This window comes from Myotis myotis, unplaced genomic scaffold (assembly GCF_014108235.1).
Source record: "Myotis myotis isolate mMyoMyo1 unplaced genomic scaffold, mMyoMyo1.p scaffold_m19_p_18, whole genome shotgun sequence".
Lineage (NCBI taxonomy): Eukaryota > Metazoa > Chordata > Mammalia > Chiroptera > Vespertilionidae > Myotis > Myotis myotis.
This window is the reverse complement of record NW_023416322.1, coordinates 24670864-24685210: the sequence shown is the minus strand read 5'-3', so window position 1 is coordinate 24685210 and position 14347 is coordinate 24670864. Positions and strand designations below refer to the sequence as shown.

Here is a 14347-nt window from a genome sequence, read left to right as displayed (position 1 = left end):
GCCTCCTCCACTGGGGCATTGCCGGGAAGAGCAAACAAAAAGGCGCTGGTGTAGGCTCCAAAACACACACATCTGAATTCAGGATGGCATCGACAGAGGCTCTTATTGGATTAAAAGTTGTCAAACAAACAAAAACGCTTTGGAAAAAGGTCAGATTGGCTACAGTTGGTTCTTGAAAACAGTGTATGCACTTCCCTGTTTAACTGACCGGTGTGTTGTGAATGCCGGGCAGTCCTGTGAGCTTGTCAGATAAATTCCTGAAGTTTCAGGTCTTCGGTAACTATGTAATGTCCTAACTTTACAGATAAATGGAAACACATTGGGCTCCACTTAGTGTCTTCCCAGTGGGGTTTATATAAAACTACTCCCAGCCATGGAAAGCTGTTGGATGCGATTATAGGCTTAGTGTTTTTAAAACCTTTTAATGTAAAAATACTGGCCATACTTGGTAAATGCTCTATTTTTTTTTTTTTTTACCAGCTTTGGGGAACTAAATGTCAGAATCAAAGTACCATCCCCACCCTGAAATTTCCAACTTTGAAATTAGATTATTTAGATAGAGGCAGGTATACCTCCCTTTTCCTAATTCTGAGAGTGAACGTCAAGTCGCCTCATCTCAGTTGAGTCCTGTGGCACCTTTCCTAACCTAGACTTTGCCTCGAGTCCTAAACCTCAACCCTTTTTGTGGGGGCTCCGGTGCATCCTTAAAAATAATGGCTTGCATTCCTGTGGGATAGTAGTGACTTTGTAAAATAATAAACTCACTCAAGTAGTAAAACGTTAAGAAGAGGCATATCTAATCGACCTATCTGTGCATAATCACATTTATTCAAAAACTTATTTCCTCCAAGGAAAAGTTGTCATAGGATTTTATATTCAGTGCAAATACCTTATGATTAATGCTTAAAAAAAAAAAAGAACTCACAACTGCTTTCCCCCTCTCTGTTCTGTTGAACTCTGTTTTGATGTTGCATAGCTTATTAGTAAGGAAAGTATGGGTATAGCTTGAATTTTTAGAAATCTAACAATCACTTTTGTGTGTGTGTGTTTTTAATATATTTGTATTGATTTCAGAGAGGGAGAGGGAGTGGGAGATAGAAATATCAATCATGAGAGAGAATCATTGATCGGCTGACTCCTGCACGTCCCCTATTGGGGATCAAGCCCACAACCCCACATGTGCCCTTGACCAGAATCAAACCCGGGACCCTTCAGTCCTCAGGCCTATGCTCTATCCACTGAGCCAAACCTGCTAGGGCTAACAATCACTTTTTTGGGTTTAATGGTGTCTTGCTGTGAAACCTAGACTGAAAAAGCCTGTTGGTTTTTCTATTCCAGATCTAAACATAAGGCAGGTGTCTCTTTTTACTGGGAGATTTTGAAATTTTGCCAAATGATGTTTTTAAACACATTTGAACTGGAAAGCATGAGGGGCATACAATTCTAATTGTTCATGAGAATCTGGTTTCCTCTTTCGCAGGGTTGAATGCCTGCCTACACCCTCAGGCCCCACCATGGAGAAGGGTGGTAACATACAACTGGAGATCCCTGACTTCAGCAACTCTGTCCTGAGCCATCTAAACCAGCTGCGAATGCAGGGCCGGCTCTGCGATATCGTGGTCAACGTGCAAGGACAAGCTTTTCGGGCTCACAAAGTGGTACTGGCCGCCAGCTCTCCCTATTTCCGGGATCACATGTCCTTGAATGAGATGAGTACTGTCTCCATTTCTGTCATCAAGAACCCCACTGTTTTTGAACAGCTCCTTTCTTTCTGTTACACAGGGCGGATATGCCTGCAGCTGGCAGATATCATCAGCTACCTGACAGCTGCCAGTTTTCTGCAAATGCAGCATATTATAGACAAATGCACACAGATCCTAGAGGGCATTCATTTCAAAATTAATGTGGCCGAGGTCGAAGCAGAATTAAGTCAAACGAGGACAAAGCATCCAGAGAGACCTCCGGAGTCTCACAGGGTTACACCAACTCTAAACCGCTCCCTTAGCCCACGGCAAAATGCCCCAAAGGGAAGTCGGCGAGGTCAGGTTAGTGCTGTGCTGGACATCAGGGAGCTCAGTCCTCCCGAGGAGTCCACCAGCCCTCAGATCATTGAACAGAGTTCTGATGTAGAGAGCCGGGAGCCTATTCTTCGGATCAACCGAGCAGGACAGTGGTACGTAGAGACAGGAGTAGCAGACCGAGGGGCACGGAGTGATGATGACGTGAGGGTTCTTGGGGCAGTACACATCAAAACGGAAAATCTAGAGGAGTGGCTGGGGCCTGAGAATCAGCCCTCTGGAGAAGATGGGAGCAGTGCCGAGGAGGTCACAGCCATGGTGATTGACACCACGGGCCATGGTTCCATGGCACAGGAAAATTACACTTTAGGATCTTCAGGAGCCAAGGTGACTCGGCCAACAAGCAGTGAGATTGACAGGTAAGTTTTGTTTTGTTCGCCCATCTAACAGCTGTTGTACAGACATAACTAAAGCGAGCCCCCTGTGTGGTACAGAGAGCATCTTCCTTCCTTGATGCTCTTAGCCGAAATAAGTTTATGTTGGGGAAACTGGAGGTGTGCCAAAAGACTTGCATTCTTATTTTTTTAAAGCAGGAAGCTCCTTGCCGTGGCCAGTGTGGCTCAGTTGGTTGAGCGTCATCCCATGCACCAAAGGTCACTGGTTTGATTCCTGTCAGGGCACGTGCCTGGCTTACAGGCTCAATCCCCAGTAGGTGGTGTGCAGGAGGTAGCCAATTGATGTTTCTCTTTCATTGATGTTTCTCTCCCTCTCCCTTCCTCTCTCTCTAAACATCAATAAAAATATTTTTAAAAAATAAAAATAAAGCAGGAAGTTCCTAGTCCTGAAGAATTCAGTGTTAGGAGAACTATGGTAAAATTAGACACTTCCATGAATCAGAATAGCATCTGCAGCCACACTATATCAGTAATTAGCGAGGCTTTCTTGGAATTCCAGGTAGAGGGCTCGTCATCAGCTGGGAACCTGGCAGGTTTGCCCTTCTTCCTTATGTTATCACCCAGGTAGGTGGTCTCAGGGGAGTTTTACTTGCCTTTGTAGTGCTGTTTACTTTTCTTTGCTTCCCACCTATCAAGTTAGAAGGGGTATAGTACCAGCAATAATTGTTCTTTTTAAATTAGTGTAATCACAATACAGTTATTCCAAAGAAAAGCTTTGGACATGGTTTTTATTCCTTTCTTCACTTGTCATTTGATGTCTTCCTTTTGTCTTTCATTGGTGACTGCTATCACGGGTCCAAGAGTCTGTTTTTTCACCAGTGCTAGTAGGTCCCATGGCTCCCATTTCTCTTTCTAATGGTAATTAGAGCATTTCTTTTTGGTGGAGATAGCAATCGTTTTAATTTAAGTAAATTTAAAGATAGTTTCAGTTGAAAGTATTGTCCTGGTTGGTGTGGCTCTATTCTATTGGTTGGGCATCTTCCCATGCACTGAGAGGTTGCAAGTTCAGTTCCTTGTCAGAGCATATGCTTGGGTTGTGGGCTTGATCCTCTGTAGAGGGCGTATAGGAGACAGCCCATAGATGGTTCTCTCTCATCCATCTTTCTCTCTCCCTCTCTCTCTTCCTCCCTTTCTCTAAAAATCAATAAAAAAAACACATTTTTTTAAAAAGAAGAAAGTATTGCCCTGACTGGTTTGGCTCAGTGGATAGAGCATCGGCCTGCAGACTGAAGGGTCCCAGGTTCGATTGCAGTCAAGGGCATGTACCTTGGTTGCTGGCACATCCCAGTGGGACGTGTGCAGGAGGCAGCTGATCGACGTTTCTCTCTCATGGATGTTTCTAACTCTCTATCCCTCTCCCTGCCTCTCTATAAAAAATAAATAAAATATATTTTAAAAATAAATAAATAAAAAAGAAAGAAAATATTATCAACTTAGATTGATCATATATGTTCTTTTTCCCCTTTTAAAAATAAATTAAAATTGACTGCATGGACAATGAAAATTTAAAAAGTTATAACGGTTGGTTGATACCTGGTCTTGAGAGACATATGTGTTACAGATTTCTAAAGTATATATTGTATCCAGTTCAGGTAGTCTTGATTTGGCTATTTTCCTTCTTGTGTTCTTAATAGTTAAAATATTCTTGAACACAATACATATTGCCACCCCCCCCCATGTTAGTACTGTATCAGAAGTAATAGCTTAATGCAAAGACTGAATCTCCATGATCTACTATATCAAAAGTCTGAAATATATAACAAGTTATGTTAGGGCCTAAAGGAAGGAACAACCAAAAACCTAATCGTTACATAGAAGAAAAAATTATAAACCCAATTTTAATTTATTCTTTTATGGTTCCCAATACTTACATAAGGATAGAACTTATATTTAGCTTTAGCTTCCCCAGGTCATATGGCCTATCTCATATGTAATTCTGTATTTCTTAAATTTACTACGGCAAACCTTTCTTAAAAAGAAAACAAAAAACCTTTCTTGTCTTATTTCAAATCAGATCCTATTATTGACTCCCTGAATGTCTTAGTCATCTGTTGTTCAGTTTGTTCCCCTTCTCTCAGCCATGGGATAAAGAGGATAAACATCACCATTTTTTAAGTTCCTTGACACTGCTCTTCTGTTAGTCCCCTTTTGCTCCTCTTCCGACAGATTTAGCCCCTCCGGCAGTGTTGTCCCCTTGACGGAGAGACACAGAGCCCGAAGTGAGTCTCCTGGGAGAATGGATGAGCCTAAGCAGCCCAGCTCCCAGGTATGTAGTTGTGATGGCTGAAGCAATTGCCACTGTGTGTGAATCCTACAGGAAAGATGTAGGAGAGGGAACAGGGACCCTGTTAAAGAAATATTCTCCTTGATTACTTTTTTCTTTATTCCTGTTTGCAAGCATGCAGGAAATGCACTTTTGGTGTTCGCAGAGTTTGGGAAATAGAAAAGATGAGATTGCGGAACTCTTTTCTGAACCAGTCTTTAGTCCTGAGAGTAGAAATAAAAAAGTAACCCCTGAAAAGTACATGCAGGAAATGCAGGACCTGAGATGGAGAGCCTGATTCTGTACATGTGTGGTGGGTATAACACTACATAATTACTACTTTATGTAATAGAAAATATTTGTACACAGCTGCTTTTGCATTTTTATATGCTTACATCTTTTCATTTATTTCCTTCCTGAATCTTTTGTTAGACTAAAATGTTTTAGAGAAGATAGGAATTATGTCTTCTATTTTCTTTGCAATTCTCCTTAGCAAGTAGCATAAGTAGTTGGTTGATATTATTGTTTGTTTATTTTTCCTCACAGGTCTCTATCATGAAGATTTATTTGTAAAAGGACAGTAGAACTCACCAAGTAGAACTTAATACGTTGTAAACACTTTTGTCCTTTGAAAGAAAACACTGGTGGACTAAGATTGCATAGCTAATTTTTTTAGCTTCTGCATCATACTGGTAGTATCTTGTTTAGTTTTTACTTAAACATTGGACATTTAGTGTGTATATATTATAATAACAGCAGCAGGACATTGTTAGAAACTACATTTACTTGCATGTTACCATGCCAGTTTTTCGGTACCAGAAAAGGAATTGTAACTATTATAAGAATTTTTTTTAGTTTTAATAAGGTTTTAGAGAAAATATTAGGAGCTTGGAGGGAAAGCTTATTCTTAGTATTAGGGCCCTTTTTCTCTCATCTTTGAAAAGAACGTGATGACTATGTGAAGGTAACTAGGATGCAAATAAATACGAGACAGACCTTATAACTTAATGGGGGCATAAGGCAGACTAACACATACACAAAACAGATATAGGTGAGACTATATAGACCTCATTAACAGTGTTGTGGGAATAGAGTGCTTAAAAGGCAGTTACTGGAATCAATAACCACTTAAAGAAAGTGGAGAATTTAAGTGCAATATTTAATGAAGTGGTTAGAAAGAGGTAACATACTGCATATGTAGATATAATAGGGATAATAATTGGAATTCTACAAGGATGTTTACCCGACTAAAGCAGAAGGTGCAGACTATAAAGAAATAGAAAATAAATAATATTGTTTGGAGATGATATTAAGAGATGAGGTAAGCCTTAAACCGGTTTGGCTCAGTGGATAGAGCATCGGCCTGCAGACTCAAGGGTCCCAGGTTCGATTCCGGTCAAGGGCATGTACTTTGGTTGCGGGCACATTCCCAGTGGGAGATGTGTAGGAGGCAGCTGATCGATGTTTCTCTCGCATCAATGTTTCTAACTCTATCTCTCTCCTTTCCTCTATTTAAAAAAAAAAAGAGATGAGTTAAGCTCTAACTGGTTTGGCTCAGTGGATAGAGTGTCGGCCTGCGGACTGAAAGGTCCCAGGTTCGATTCCGGTCAAGGGCATGTACCTTGGTTTCGGGCACATCCCCAGTAGGGGGTGTGCAGGAGGCAGCTGATCGATGTTTCTCTCGCATCGATGTTTCTAACTCTATGCCTCTCCCTCTCTGTAAAAAAATCAATAAAATATATTTTTTAAAAAAAGAGAGAGATGAGTTAATATGACATGTGTGAGAGTTTAGATGATGCAGGTAAATGAACATTTCCATCGAAGTACCCACCTGATTATCTAGATATAATTATAGATTAGAATTCAAGAGGATGGTATGAGTGGGCCCAGATTCTTCTGTTGCTGTACAATAGATCATTTACTGGGGGTTCCATAAAAAGCGTGCAGTTTGTCAGCCAGAAGTAACTTGACTTTCTTGTTCTGTTATGGTAATGGAATATAGTGTCCTCATTTTTTTTTTAATTGTTATGTTAACTTTACTTGTGGGTAGTAATTTCCTGTTTGGATCTCGAAAATCAGCGTAAAGCTTAGTAACAGAGGTAAAAGTAGATTTGATTTATTTTACTATTCACAGTGTATGTTCTTTTGTGCTTATTTTCCTCACCTGGCACAGGTAGAAGAATCAGCAATGATGGGAGTAAGTGGCTATGTGGAGTATCTTCGAGAGCAAGAAGTATCTGAGCGGTGGTTCCGGTACAACCCCCGTCTCACCTGCATCTACTGTGCCAAATCTTTCAACCAGAAGGGGAGCCTGGACCGGCACATGCGCCTGCACATGGGGATCACACCGTTCGTCTGTCGTATGTGTGGCAAGAAGTACACCCGCAAAGATCAGCTGGAGTATCACATCCGCAAGCACACAGGCAACAAACCCTTTCACTGCCATGTTTGTGGCAAAAGTTTCCCCTTCCAGGCCATCTTGAATCAGCACTTTCGCAAAAACCACCCTGGCTGTATCCCCCTGGAGGGGCCTCATAGCATCTCCCCTGAAACAACTGTCACATCTCGAGGACAAGTCGAGGAAGAGTCACCTTCACAAGAAGATACAGTTGCTCCTGGGGAAATTGCCCAGGGCTCTGTGTCCACCACTGGGCCAGATTGAAACATCGAGGGGGAGGGGGCAGACCCTCTTCCCCATTGGACCGTAAGCAGCCAGCATCAGGGCCATGGGCTGGTACTTCGATTCACAAAATGCCACATCACTAGATCAGAAGATGCTCCCAAGATGTTGCCAAACTAGAGGATCAGCAACATACACAGAAGCACTAGAGGCTTTTCCCCCTCTCCTTCCCACCTCACACTTTGGAAATTATCAAGCAAATCAACTTTCTAATTCAGGGATCAACAGCCTTGGTTTGTTAACTTTATAAGAAAAAAATTTTTTTAACAAAACAGTGATAGATGCTCATTTATCTACCAGTCACATTTGAACATTGTCCTTTGGTCCATGTTATCCTGGTGGCTGTCACTCACCCAGATCTAAAAAACCCAGCAGGAGCCTTGGTCATCGGAACCAGCCAACCATATGAGGAATTTCCTTTCTTCCTTTCTGCCAGAATGTGCAGCTTCAAATTTCAAGGGAAAAAAAAGAATCCTGGTGCTTCTTATTGTTTTGAAAGGTTAGACTTATCTTTGCCCTGACTAGGCATCTGCTGCGTGGTCATGTTTCCGGTAACAGCCATGGTGGAGGCAGCATCCGCTGAAGCACTTTAGGCAGCTGAAAGTGAAATGACAGCAGTGTTTGCAATAGGTACCACTAAGCTTGGGGGCTGGAGTGCTGGGTTGAGGTGAGGGGAGCAGAGAGAAGTTTTGGGTTTACAAACGTGGAACAGTACAGCGCCTACTGCAACTTACTGCTTGGTATTTGTAAACCACCGTGCTTGTATATCTTTGGATATTAGGAAATGGCTCTAGTCCGGATGAATTAACGTGTTAGGCTGACTACCAAAGTTTCCTCCACTTTCTTTGGCTCCTAGTTTCACATAACAGCAATAGTATACATCAGAAATGTCCCTTTCCAGTGAAATGAGCCTGGATTGTATTTTTAAATCCACAGGTCTCCCTATTTGATAACTTTTATATGAAGTTTTAAACACATTTTTTCTGCAGCATTCTGATTGAAGAAATTCAACACTATGATTCTTATTGCAGCCACAATTCCATTTCCTCTTATATAAGTAATAGTTTATATTTTCAGTCCAATAGAAGAACCTCACTAAATCCATGTCTCATGTCTGCAAACCTAGTAATTCATAAACCAACCATCAGCAAATTGCTGGTGACTCCAAGAGCTTTGCTTTTTAATATAGTACAGGGCATTTACCAGAAAACATCAGGCACAATCATGATGCAATAAATTGATCAAGGCATCAATTTTGATCAGGTTTGATTACTTGATCATTCCTAAGATTTTTTAAAACTTCAGGAGACCTTTTTGGTAATTCTGAGATTCTTACTCCAGCACCGAGAGTCAAGAGGAATTTACCAAGTGTGTAGAGCTTTAGATGCCCGATTTTGTATGCAGAGAATGAGGGTGGATTTTTAAGGGATGCAGGCAAGTAGATGCTTACAAGTTACAGTGCAAATAGAAAGGAGAAAAATCTCTAGCTTCTCTTAATGATCATTAAAATGTTAAGATTAGTATTTCAATGCATAGTGGTTTAAGAAATTGTCTTGGTGCAGAGGCATAGATAATTGTTAAAGGGATTTGGAAGAGGGCCTGGTCATGCCTGCACTGGTGAGCCATTTGTGAGTGTTAGTTAGTAGTGCGCTCCCTTCCTGAGAATGCTTTGTGATATGTGGAAAGGGGGACAGGAAAGGTGGCATTTCTTTGATGATAGGATGTTAAATGCAAAGGGTAATTCTTAAGCAATCTAAGAATTGTACATACACATACAGCTGCACTGTATCACTAGAGAATGGTTATTTTTTCTCTTTAGAAAAACAGAAATGTGTCTTTTAATAGGAATGTAATAATGCTATCATATGTTAAGAGCCTACCCTTAAACGTTGTTTTGGAGTGTATTTTATCTTTATAAGACATTGACCAGGACACCATGATAGGGTAAAAACTCTTGCCTAGGTCCATCTTAAGGACCGACTAGGCTCTGTGACCTACAAAAAGTAGAGTTGAAATGAGGCTAAAATCTATAGGGATACATTTCAACTGGTAATCAAGGCTTTCAATGGACAGATCTTGCCATAACTAAATAGGTGAAAAGTACAGAATATGCTGCTTTAGCTGGAGCTTTTAAGCCTACCAAAAAAATATTAAGTCAATCCTATGTTTGAGAAGTAGTATGCTGGAAAGTTATTGCTTTGCTAGTTTTCTTAGATTTTATGTGAGAAAATAGAGCTTTTTAAACTATTACCAAATTGTAAAGGTGAAGTGCAGTAATTTCTGTAAAGAGAAACTTTGCAGCATTTGTCAGTACTCTATCCGGAGTTGGCAGCAAACACTTTGAATGCAGTAGAGACTGTCCAATAGACATGGAAATACTATGAGTGCTTGGTGGGTTCCTCACCTTTTCACTCATTTCTAATAGCTTTTGCTGTGTTAATACTGTGAATAGTGCCTCCAGGTCGTCTAGGACCTCGTCAGCACAGTTGTCTTTGCTGGTTCTCTCCTTTTCACTGGTCTAGACTAGAGCCAAGAGGTTCGTGAAATTCAAGTTTCCGAAAGCAATTTTCCCATTTTAACTAGGAGAGATATTGTTATTCTGAATACTTATCCATATTCTTCTCCAGGTTCACTGTGACATTGCCCTAGTTCTTAGCTAACATCATGGGGGAGCATAGGAGTTAGTAGTGTTCTGTCTACATCAATGAATTGCTGTATTGTTGTGTGCACAGAGGATACCTCTCTTAACAGTGTACTAAATGACTTTAGCTAATGCTGAAAATTATTACCAAATCTTCACCTTGTGAAGGGAACTGCATTGGCAATGATAGCTGAATCATCAAGTACTTTAATGCCGAGAAATAGCAAACACTGGGTCTGTTTTCATTGAATGGCTCTTCATAGCAAAAGAGCTACCCAATATTCTCAGCAAACTAAGAGAGATAGCAATAGATTCATCTTCTTTCATTCTAAGGGGTACCTTTTATTCTTTCTGAACTCTGATACCAGTATAAAATGCAGCATTGGCATGTGCAGTAACACTGTACTGAGGCAGAAAGGCTCTTTCTAATGACCTGTTCTCTCTTTACTCAGAACCATATTTACCTCTGAACTGAGTTGAGTTTTATTTTATGTAACTTGCAAACTACCCCAGAGCCATTTCATTGTACCAGAGGGTTAAATCTAATTTTGAATATGTAAAATAACTTACTAAAGGATAAAGATCGAGAACGAAGGGAGATGGCAGTTAAGGGAAGTTTTCTTGCTATTTTGTTTTTTTGGTGGTTTTGTTTTTTTGTGGGTTTTTTGTTTGTTTGTTTTTGGGTGTTTTTTTTCTTATGTTTCCAGTTCCCTCTACATCTGTGAAATGGGGTTTTCCAAAGATGGTTTAACATATAGAATTAAACCATTTTCCTCTGAACTTCATAATTGAAATTTGACCTTGGCTGGAAAGTGGTCTAACCAAAGAAATAGTGAACTTCATCCTTAATAACTGAATAGTCTTTTATCAAGAAGTAACTTTTAAAAAGTGTTAGCTGTTACTTGACACTGATTTTGTTTCCTTTAACTGGTAAAAACTACATTTTGTTTGACTAGAAGATCTAATTTAAAGAAATGATAGCAATGGCTAATGGAAAGAAATTAAACAAAGACAAAAGTCTTCTGAATCATAGTGGAAAGGCATTTAGTCAGAAAGGAGTTTGAATCCTGAAAGTTCTTTTCCTCTCAGAAACAATAGACATGGTTTTTTTCTCTTCCTCACATGTCCTCCTTATCTGTGTACTTATTTGTTTAAGGAACAACAGATAAGTCTTCACTGAACTTAATCTTTGAAAGCAGGGCTCTTAGGCCTCGTGGGAAAGTGCAAAATATTGAAGTATTTTGGTTCCTGCGATTTAGAAGGGAAAACAAGCAATTAAGTCAGATTAATCCCTAAATTTCAGAGGCTGTCCCTTTGTAAAGTATGTCCCTAGGACTATGAATTAGATCTGTGTTCAACAAACTGCAGCCCCCTGGTCAAAAGTGATAGTGGACTAGCCTCTTCATTTAAGTGTTGTTTATGGCTACTTTCTTCTACAATTCAAAGTTGAGACCAGATGGCCTGCAAAGCCTGAAAATACAGTATTTACTGTCTGACACCTGACAGAAGTTTACCAGCTCCAAATTAAATTTGAACGCATCACCCCCCAAATTTGTCAGTCCTGCCATTTTGCTATTACAAATTCATAAGTCTAAAAGGGTTTTAATTCGTATTGCTATATATGCATGTTTCCCAAAAGAGTTTGCCATCTTTTCCTAGTTGCTTTTCTCACAACCCTCCTTGTGCTCCTTAATGATCCCCATTGCTTTAAGAGCATTTAGAATAGTCCTTAGGATTTGACCTTGCCTTAAAGGTGCAGGTAGATTAAAGTTTAGGATGGTTGTTATAGATATAGCCAAGTAATTTTTAAAAACAATCCCCATGCATAATAATGTAAGGTTAAATGAATACCATGTTTACATAAAATACGGTAAAAAATTGTTTTATAAGTAAGCTTTGCCATTCCTCTGAGTTAACTTGAACTGCCTTGCATAATGATAGCAAGGGTGAATTTATTCCCACTAGTATTAAAATTGTATTTCTGTTAGGAATAAGTGGTTTGATTCTTATCCAAAGTACTGTTTTTCTAGATTAGAAACCTCTAACTTTTCCTGTATTATAAATCTTCATTCTAATTTCCTCAAGTAAACTTACTTTGTTCCTTGTGGAGTACTGAAAAGCCAAATCTTCCTTTTCCCTTTTTAATGAATGTCTTAAAGCATAGTGAAACATCTGAAGATTGCTGATTCTTCCTAGACCTATCTTCCAATTTCTATTACTGTATGTAATTCTTCTGAATATATATTGGGCCATTATATATTTGTTTTGTGAATGTTCATTCTTCCAGTAGCTTATTTATGCTAGACGTGAAAAAATTGGAAATTTTAAAGAAATAATAATAGAATTCTTTGCAAAAGGAGAATATAGTTGTTCCCCATTTGAAAACAATACATGGTCCTCTGCATTAGATGCACTTGTCTGAATAAAGGGTTGTAGGCCAAGCAGGTGCAATCCAGTGAGTTTACCTCTCACCTTGTGGTTGTAGCTCCATAACACATGTGAAGTTCAGATGAGTGACCCAGCCACCTGTAGGGCACTTCTTCACCAGGCATTTTATTCTTAGAGTTGCCTTTCTCTAACTCCGAGATTAGTAAGTTCTACATAATACACCCTCTTAGTAATAAGTAGTCTTCATCGATAATATTTGCCTACATTTGTTCTGCCTTGTCTTAGAGCACTTATAGTAATAGTGGGTTCTTGGCATTTTGAACTATTGCTCTTCTGACTACTTTGAAACTCTGATTAATCTGGGGTTTTGGACTTGTGAAAGAAATTGGATTCAGATATATAAGCTCAGTGAATCATCTGCATCCATCCCTCCTTGAGGTCTGTAGTAGATGTCATTTAAATATAAATCTGTTTAATATGAGAAACAGTGGAGTTTGCCAAGTATTATGACTTCTTTGATAATTATCAGTTTTACGTTTTGCCTTCTTTGTTTTCTAGTCTCTTTCTCTGTTTTCAATCTTCTTATTCTTTTTTTTTTTAATATATTTTATTGATTTTTTACAGAGAGGAAGGGAGAGAGATAGAGAGAGTTAGAAACATCGATGAGAGAGAAACATCGATCAGCCGCCTCCTGCACATCTCCTATTGGGGATGTGCCCGCAACCCAGGTACATGCCCTTGACCGGAATCGAACCTGGGACCTTTCAGTTCGCAGGCCGACGCTCTATCCACTGAGCCAAACCGGTTTCGGCCAATCTTCTTATTCTTAAGTGGTGCTTTTCCCAGGGCCAGTCTTTTCGTTTTGCAGTAAGTGGGTTTTCTGCTCAGAACAAGCCAAAGTTGGATCTTTTGAGTACTTTGAAACACGTGACTTAGTTACATTCCAAAGGGTATAATTATTGTTGGGAACAATGATGTCAAACTTAGAAAATCTCTATACAGACTGTCCAGTTTTGTTTTATAAGCAGACTATCTTTTCCCTCAACTGTGAGGAACAATGATTTAGAAGGCAACTATTACTTGAAATACATACTGTTTTCACAGAGGGTACATATATAAATAAATTCCTTATCATACATCTTTCCCATTATTTATATAACAAATATCTCTCATCTTAACACAGTTAAGAATGGCCCACCAGCTCAAATAGTGGAAGATTTAAACAACAAAGCTAAATCATAAAGGCAGAGCAGTTATGTTAAAAAGAGAAAATACTTTTCTAATGCTTGCTTCTTTCATGTCTACTCAGTCCTATTGAAGTGACTAGAATTCACTATCCAGTTAAGAGAGATATATGTGCAGCATCTCATGTGGCAACAGCACAATTTAACAGTACTAATTACTAATTACTGTGAATCTTAGAATCTGAATCCGTAATACCAAAAGTCACAGTATCTTGTAGGGAAATTTTTTCTATTTTGTGAAATCACTTATCTTAAGTGGTAAGTAGCATACAGGCAAATCTGTGCCATTAAGTAAATATTAAGTACTTTTTGGTACTAGACGATGTGCTTGGAATTTGTATAACAAAATTGATTTTAGACGTAGTTTAGATGTGGCTTCCTATAGTACTTGAGAGTCCTAAACTTGGTTGGAGTGTGTATGTGTTGTTTTTTAAAAGCCTGCACTTTTTACTGCATAGATAAAGGATCAAAAAGCAGGGGACAGAATTAACTGTACTAAGAAAATAACCCTATGAAGTAATAATAAGAACTAAAAGTAGCTGACTTTTTTGAATGCTTACTATGTGCCAGGCACAGTTCTGTGCTTCTTATTGATTAACTCTTCTAATCCTGTGACAATCCTGTTAGGGTAGATACTGTTATTATTTTCACTTTAGGA

The 14347-nt window shown here is 39.2% G+C and overlaps 1 protein-coding gene across 1 annotated transcript; it reads left to right on the top strand.

Moving 5' to 3' along the window:
* The first annotated feature begins 11 nt into the window (after nt 1–11).
* Nucleotides 12–13062, top strand: ZBTB37 (zinc finger and BTB domain containing 37). The gene is made up of 4 exons (XM_036343399.1): nt 12–149; nt 1481–2437; nt 4640–4739; nt 6910–13062. Exons 2-4 carry the CDS (start codon nt 1515–1517, stop codon nt 7396–7398), a joined length of 1512 nt encoding a protein of 503 aa, XP_036199292.1. The 5' UTR covers nt 12–149; nt 1481–1514; the 3' UTR covers nt 7399–13062.
* The last annotated feature ends 1285 nt before the right edge of the window (nt 13063–14347 follow it).